Genomic DNA, 8,845 nt, shown 5'->3' on the forward strand with positions numbered 1-8,845 from the left:
CAGTCCCCCCCAGGCCCCCCCAAACCCCTCCCAGTCCATCCCAGTCCCTCCCAGTATCCCCAGTTTGGCCGCTGACCCTCCGGGCCTTGCTCTGGTACTTGACGGCTTTCTTGGTGTCGGACACGGCGCGCTCGACGTAATCCACCGAGTGCTCCACGTTGTACTCGATGCGGTCAATCATCTCGCCCTGGTCAGTCAGAGTGACCACTGGTCAGTCAGAGTGACCACTGGTCAGCCAGAGTGACCACTGGTCAGTCAGAGTGACCACTGGTCATTGGGAGTGACCACTGGTCAGTGATAATGGCCACTGGTCAGCCAGAGTGACCACTGGTCAGTAATGGTGGCCATTGGTCAGCCAGAGTGACCGCTGGTCAGCCAGAGTGACCACTGGTCAGTCAGAGTGACCACTGGTCAGTCATGGTCACCATGGGTCAGTGAAGGTGGCCATTGGTCAGTCAGAGTGACTGCTGGTCATTCATGGTAACCACTGGTCACTCCCAATGACTGGTGGTCACTCCCAATGACCAGGGGTCACTCTGAATGATCTCTTACCCTTCCCAATGACCAGTGGTCACTCCCAATGGCCTTTAACTCCTACCAATGACCTGTGGTCACTCGAGATGACCCTCGATGGGTCCAAGTGACCTTCTAGAGGTTCTTGATGACCCTCAATGGGTCCAGATGACCACTGGTCACTCCCATTGACCCGTAACCCTTCCCAATGACCCGTGGTCACTCAGGATGACCGGTGGTCACTCCCAATGACCAGTGGTCACTCAAGATGACCAGAGTCACTCCCAGATGACCCAAGGTGGGTTCTTGATGACCCTCAATGGATCCAAGTGACCCTCAATGGGTCCAGATGACCAATGGTCACTCCCAATGACCGGTGGTCACTCCCATTGACCTGTAACCCTTCCCAATGATCCGTGGTCACTGCCAATGATCCGTGGTCACTCAGGATGACCAGTGGTCACTCCTAATGACCTGTGGTCACTCAGGATGACCAGTGGTCACTCCTAATGACCTGTGGTCACTCAGGATGACCAGTGGTCACTCCCAATGACCAGTAGTCACTCCCAGATGACCCAAGGTGGGTTCTTGATGACCCTCAATGGATCCAAGTGACCCTCAATGGGTCCAGATGACCAATGGTCACTCCCAATGACCGGTGGTCACTCCCATTGACCTGTAACCCTTCCCAATGACCAGTGGTCACTCCCAATGATCCGTGGTCACTCGGGATGACCAGTGGTCACTTCTAGGTGACCTTGGGTGGGTTCTTGGTGACCCTCAATGGGTCCAAGTGACCCTCAATAGGTTCAGATGACCACTGGTCACTCCCAATGACCCGTGGTCACTCCCAATGACCTGTAACCCATCCCAATGACCCGGTGGTCACTTGGGATGACCGGTGGTCACTCCCAATGACCAGTGGTCACTTCTAGGTGACCTTGGGTGGGTTCTTGGTGACCCTCAATGGGTCCAAGTGACCCTCAATAGGTTCAGATGACCACTGGTCACTCCCAATGACCTGTGGTCACTCCCAATGACCTGTGGTCACTCCCAATGACCTGTAACCCTTCCCAATGACCACTGGTCACTGCCAATGACCTGTAACCCATCCCAATGACCCGGTGGTCACTTGGGATGACCGGTGGTCACTCCCAATGACCAGTGGTCACTTCTAGGTGACCTTGGGTGGGTTCTTGGTGACCCTCAATGGATCTTGGTCAGCTTTGATGGCTCCAGATGACCACTGGTCACTCCCAATGACCAGTGGTCACTCAGGATGACCAGCGCTCACTCCCAATGACCTGTGGTCACTCGAGATGACCCTCGATGGGTCCAAGTGACCTTCTAGAGGTTCTTGATGACCCTCAATGGGTCCAGATGACCACTGGTCACTCCCAATGGCCTCTAACTCCTCCCATTGACCTGTAACCCTTCCCAGTGACCACTGGTCACTCCCAATGACCCATAACCCTTTCCAATGACCCGTGGTCACTCAGGATGACCTGTGGTCACTCCCAATGACCAGTGGTCACTTCTAGGTGACCTTGGGTGGGTCCTTGGTGACCCTCAATGGATCTTGGTCGGCTTTGGTGGGTCCCGATGACCACTGGTCACTCCCAATGACCCATAACCCTTTCCAATGACCCGTGGTCACTCAGGATGACCTGTGGTCACTCCCAATGACCCGTGGTCACTCAGGATGACCAGTGGTCACTCCCGATGACCAGTGGTCACTCCGGCCGGACCTGGCTCTCCACCAGCATGGCCATGTCCACGAACATGTCGTGCAGCTCGCGGATGCTGGTCTCCAGCTTGATGATCTCGTTGTGCCGCGTCTCGATCTCGTTCAGCGCCTGCTTGGTCATCTGCGAGTCCATCTTGATCTGCGGGGACACGCCGGGGTCACCGGGGTCACCCGGGGGTCACGCGGGGGTCACCTGGTCCTGGGGACCTTCAGGTGGTCACCCAGGGTCACCCGGTGGTCACCAGGTATCTCCAGGTCTTGGAGGTCACCAGGTATCTCCAGGTGGTCACCAGGTGGTCACCTGGTCCTGGAGGTCACCAGGTGGTCACCAAGTGGTCACTCAGGATCACCTGGGGGTCACCTGGTCCTGGAGGTCACTAGGTGGTCACCCAGGATGTCCAGGTGGTCACCTGGTGGTCACCTGGTGGTCAGCTGGTCCTGGGGACCTTCAGGTGGTCACCTGGTGACCCCAGTAGCCCCAGTAGCCCCTGGTCAGTCCCAGTGACCCCCAGTGACCCCTGGTCACTCCCAGTGACCCCCGTGACCCCGTGGCTGCAGCGGTCACTCCCAGTGACCCTGGTGGCCGCAGTGGTCACTCCCAGTGACCCCCAGTGACCCCAGTGACCCCTGGTCAGTCCCGGTGGCCGCAGTGGCCGCGGTGGCCGCAGCGGTCACTCCCAGTCACTCCCAGTAACCCCAGTGACCCCCGGTCACTCCCAGTGACCCCTGGTCACTCCCAGTGACCCCCAGTGACCCCGTGGCCGCAGCGGTCACTCACGTCGTCGGTGAAGATGGCCAGCTTGCCGCTCTCCAGCATGTCCTCCAGCTCCTCGTTGGTCGTGGTCCGGCCGGCTGCGGGACAGAGTGACCGCTGAGTGACCGCTGAGTGACCGCTGACCCCAGAGTGACCCCTGTGGCCACTGAGTGACCACTGACCCCCAGAATGACCCCTGTGGCCACTGAGTGACCACTGGGTGACCACTGACCTCAGAGTGACCCCAGAGTGACCACTGACCCCAGAGTGACCACTGACCCCCCCACTGACCCCTGTGGCCACTGAACCCGGAGTGATCATTGAGTGACCACTGAGTGACCGCTGGGTGACCGCTGACACCCAGAGTGACCCCTGTGGCCACTGAGTGACCACTGAGTGACCACTGACCTCCCCACTGACCACTGAACCCTGCGGCCACTGAGTGACCACTGAGTGACCACTGGAACCAGAGTGACCCCTGATGACCCCAGAGTGACCACCAACCCCACACTGACCCCTGACCCCCAGAGTGACCACCGACCCCTCCCCCTCACTGACCACTCCCTCCCGCTGACCCCTGACCCCCAGAGTGACCCCTTGACCTCGAGAGTGACCACTCCCATGGGTCAGCCCCTCCACACTGACCACTGACTCCTGTGACCCCAGAGTGACCAATGACCCCGAGTGACCACAGAGTGACCCCAGAGTGACCCCTGAGTGACCAATGAGTGACCCCTGAGTGACCAATGACCCCGAGTGACCCCTGAGTGACCCCCGAGTGACCCCTGAGTGACCCTCACTGATCTCGAGCTGTCTCTGGATCCGGTCCTTGCAGCGGTCAGCGGGCGCTGACCACTCCCATGAGTGACCAATGACTCCCAGTGACCCTGAATTTGTTATGTGATTGATGGGTGATTGACAGGTGATTGACAGGTGTGATTGACAGGTGATTGATAGGTGATTAACAGGGGAGTGAGAGGGGAGTGACAGGTGATTGACAGGTGATTGACAGGGGATTGACAGGTGCGATTGACATGTGATTAATAGGTGATTAACAGGGGAGTGAGAGGGGAGTGACAGGTGATTGATGGATGATTGATAGGGGATGGACAGGTGATTGACAGGTGAATTTGACATGTGATTGACAGGTGATTAACAGGGGAGTGAGAGGGGAGTGACAGGTGATTGACGGATGATTGACAGGGGAGTGACAGGTGTGATTGACATGGGATTGATAGGTGATTAACAGGGGAGTGAGAGGGGAGTGACAGGTGATTGACGGATGATTGACAGGTGATTGACAGGGGAGTGAGAGGAGAGTGACAGGTGATTGACGGATGATTGACAGGGGATTGAGTGGGGATTGACAGGGGGTTGATAGGAGATTGACAGGGGAGTGATGGGGGAGTGATGGGTGAGAGTGACAGGGGATTGACAGGTGTGATTGACAGGGGATTGACAGGGGATTGACAGGGGATTGACAGGGGATTGATAGGGCATTGACAGATGAGATTGACAGGGGAGTGATGGGTGAGAGACAGGTGTGATTGACAAATGAGATTGACAGGGGTGATTGACAGGGGATTGACGGGTGTGATTGATGGGTGATTGATAGGGGATTGACAGGGGATTGATAGGGCATTGACAGATGAGATTGACAGGGGAGTGATGGGTGAGAGACAGGTGTGATTGACAAATGAGATTGACAGGTGTGATTGACAGGGGATTGACGGGTGTGATTGATGGGTGATTGATAGGGGATTGACAGGTGATTGACAGGTGATTGTCATGTGATTGACAGGGGATTGACAGGTGAGATTGACAGGGGATTGACAGGGGATTGGCAGGTGTGATTGATAGGGGATTGACGGGGATTGACAGGTGAGATTGACGGGGATTGACAGGGGATTGACAGGTGAGATTGACAGCTGAGGTCATAGAGGAGAGATTTACAGCTGAGATGATTGACAGGTGAGAGTGACAGGTGATTGACAGGTGATTGACAGGGGAATGACGGGTGAGATTGACGGGGATTGACAGGGGATTGACATGTGATTGACAGGTGAGATGATTGACAGGTGAGATCGTACACGGCAATGCTGGTGACGATGATGATGACGATGATGAAGATGATGTCGATGGTCCCCATGACGACGATGACGACGCAGCCAATGACGATGACGATGATGATGATGAAGACGAAGCCAATGACGATGATGATGACGATGAAGCCAATGAAATTAATAATGACGACGATGATGAAGGAGATGAAGATGAAGCCAATGACATTAATGACAATGATGATGATGAAGATGAATCCAATGACGATGAAGATGATGAATATGAAGACGAAGCCAATGAAGTCACGACAATGACGATGATGATGATGATGAAGATAAAACCAATGACGATGATGATGAGGATGAAACCAATGACATTAATGACAATGATGACGATGATGATGATGATGATGATGAAGACCAAGCCAATGACAACGATGAAGATAAAACCGATGACGATGACGACGATGATGATGAAGACGGAGCCAATTAAATTAATGACAATGATGATGACGATGACGAAGATAAAACCAATGATGACGATGATGAAGATGAAGCCAATGACATTAATGACAATGATGACGATGATGACGATGATGATGATGATGATGATGATGAAGATGAATCCATGACAATGACGATGACGATGATGAAGATGAAGATGAAGCCAATGAAATTAATTACGATGATGATGATGAAGATGAATCCAATGATGATGATGACAATGACGATGATGATGACGATGAAGCCAATAAAGTTAATTAAGATGATGAAGATGAAGCCAATGAAGTTAATGATGATGACAATGACGATGATGATGATGATGATGAAGACCAAGCCAATGACAATGCTGAAGATAAAACCGATGACGATGACGACGATGAAGATGAAGATGGAGCCAATGAAATTAATGACGATGATGATGACGACGATGACGATGAGGATGATGACAATGATGATGATGAAGATGACGATGATGATGAGGATGAAGCCAATTAAATTAATGACAACGATGATGACGATGATGATGAGGATGAAGATGAATCCATGACAATAACAATAACGATGACGATGAAGATGAAGCCAATTAAATTAATGACAATGATGATGACGATGATGATGAAAATGGAGCCAATTAAATTAATGACAATGATGACGACGATGATGATGACGACGACGACGACGATGACGATGATGAGGATGATGAAGGCCCCACCTGCGTCTTGCGGATGCGCAGGTCGGCCGAGGAGCGGTTCAGCCCCTCCTCCTGCTCGATGCTCTGCTCGATGGCTGCGGCCGGACAGCGGTCACTCAGTGGTCACTCAGCGTCCACCCAGCGGTCACTCGGTGGTCACTCGGTGGTCACTCGGTGGTCACTCGCTGGTCACTCTGGTCCCTCAGCGCTCGCTACATCGAGTACCTGGTGTCGGCCGTCAGGTCCTCCAGCTCCTGCTTGGTCTCTGCGGGGAGCGGAGTGACCGCGAGTGACCACTGGTGACCACGAGTGACCGCGAGTGACCGCGAGTGACCGCGAGTGACCATGAGTGACCACCAGTGACCACGAGTGACCACAAGTGAACACAAGTAACTATGAGTGACCACAAGTGACCAGGAGTGACCACCAGTGACTCTGAGTGACCAGTCACTGACCAATGGCGCTGATGGCGCCGTGCCGCTCATTAATCACCCAATTACCCCGTTAATTACCCAAAAAGTCCCGTTAATGACCCAATAACCCCATAACGACCCCATAATGTAACACATCATTAATTAATTAGTTAATTAATTAATTAGCTCACTCTCGTCGGGGTTGGGGGCGGCCAGGATGGCGCTGTGCCTCTCATTAATCACCCCAAAATCCCATTAATGACCCAAAAAAACCCCATTAATGACCCAATAACCCCATTAATGACCCCAATAAGTAATTAATTAGCTAATTAATTAATTAAACTCACTTTCATCGGGGTTGGGGGCGGCCATTAATCACCCAATAACCCCAATCATTAATCACCCAATAACCCCATTAATGACCCAAAAAATCCCATTAATTACCCAATAACCCCATTAACGACCCAACTAACGATCCCATTAATTGATTAGCAAATTAATTAATTAGTACTCACTCTCGTCGGGGTTGGGGGCGGCCAGGATGGCGCTGTGCCTCTCATTAATCACCCCAAAATCCCATTAATTACCAAAAAAACCCCATTAATGACCCAATAACCCCATTAATGACCCCAATAAGTAATTAATTAGCTAATTAATTAATTAAACTCACTCTCGTCGGGGTTGGGGGCGGCCAGGATGGCACTGTGCCGCTCATTAATCACCCAAAAACCCCATTAATGACCCAAAAAACCCCATTAATGACCCAATAACCCAATTAACGACCCCATTAATTAATTAATTAGCTAATTAATTAATTAAATCTCACTTTCATCAGGGTTGGGGGCGGCCAGGATGGCGCTGTGCTGCTTCTTCACCTGCTCCACGTCCTCCGAGAGCTTCTCGATGCAGCCCCGGATCTCCTCCACCTGCCCCAAATTTGGGGGGAATTCAGGGAAATTTGGGAAAATTCGGGGATTTCAGGGAAATTTGGGGAATTTTTGGAAAATTTGGGGATTTCTGGGGAAAATTTTGGGAATTTTGGGGCATTTTGGGGGAATTTTTGAGGCATTTTGGGCAATTTTGGGGAATTTCAGGGGAAAATTTTGGCAAATTTTTGGAAATTTCGGGGGATTTTTGGGGATTTTTGGGGAATTTGGGGGAAATTTTTGGGGATTTTTTTGGGTTTTGGGGGAATTTTGTTTTGGGGGATTTTTTTATTTTGGGGAATTTGGGGGAATTTTTGGAATTTGGGGGAATTTTTTGGGAATTGTTTTGGGTTTTGGGAAAATTTGGGAATTTGGGGGGAAGTTTGGGGGAATTTGGGGATTTTTTTGGGGGAATTTGGGGGATTTTGGGGAATTTTTGGGGCATTTTGGGAATTTTGGGAAAATTTGGGGAATTTTTGGGGCATTTTTGGGAATTTCGGGGGAATTTGGGCAATTTTGGGAGAATTTTTGGGGAATTTTTTTGGGTTTTGGGGGATTTTTTTTATTTTGGGGAAATTTGGGGGATTTTTGGGAATTTTTTTGAACCCATTTTTGGGGCTCCCAAACCCATTTTTGGGGTTCCTAAACCCATTATTGGGGGTCCTGAGCCCGTTTTTGGGGTCCTAAACCCATTTTTGGGGGTCCTGAACCCATTTTTGGGGGTCCCTGGGGGGTTTCTGGGGCTCCTGACCCCATTTTTGGGGCTCCCAAACCCATTTTTGGGGGTCCTGAACCCATTTTTGGGGGTCCCGATCCAGTTTTTGGGGGTCCTGAACCCATTTTTGGGGGTCCCAAGCCCGTTTCTGGGGGTCCTGAGTCCGTTTTTGGGGGTCCCGAGGCCGTTTTCGGGGTCCCACCTGCTCGAAGAACTCGTCCATGAAGTGGTCCCTGTCCACCGTCACCACCTCCTCCTCATCGTCGCTGTCCTTGGCCTGCGGGGGGCGCTCTCAGGGGGGCGTGGCCTCGCCAGAGCCCCGCCCCCGTGCCGCAAACCACGCCCCCGCAAAAATAACCCCGCCCCCTACGCAGAAACCACGCCCACAAGTGGGAAAATCCTGATCCTGAATGGGAAACTCCGCCCCTAAAGGGGAAACCACGCCCCTTAAAGAGTAAACTCCGCCCCTAAAGGGGAAACCCCGCCCCTTAAAGGGAAACTCCGCCCCTAAAGGGGAAACTC

General features: G+C 52.2%; 1 protein-coding gene across 1 annotated transcript; it reads right to left on the minus strand.

The window, feature by feature from the left end:
- Window positions 1–25: 25 nt before the first annotated feature.
- LOC120495821 (syntaxin-1B-like) lies at window positions 26–8,751 on the minus strand (the record flags this gene model as incomplete). Its single annotated transcript, XM_039695702.1, has 9 exons — window positions 8,526–8,751; window positions 7,509–7,608; window positions 6,495–6,534; window positions 6,095–6,364; window positions 5,798–5,924; window positions 3,815–3,869; window positions 3,039–3,112; window positions 2,262–2,399; window positions 26–187 (listed from the first exon to the last, which is right to left on the minus strand). Coding segments are annotated over exons 1-9 (987 nt in total), but the record flags the coding sequence as incomplete, so codon positions are not given.
- Between the last annotated feature and the right edge of the window lie 94 nt (window positions 8,752–8,845).

This window comes from Passer montanus, unplaced genomic scaffold, assembly GCF_014805655.1.
Source record: "Passer montanus isolate IOZ18808 unplaced genomic scaffold, ASM1480565v1 scaffold916, whole genome shotgun sequence".
NCBI classification, from domain to species: Eukaryota; Metazoa; Chordata; class Aves; order Passeriformes; family Passeridae; genus Passer; species Passer montanus.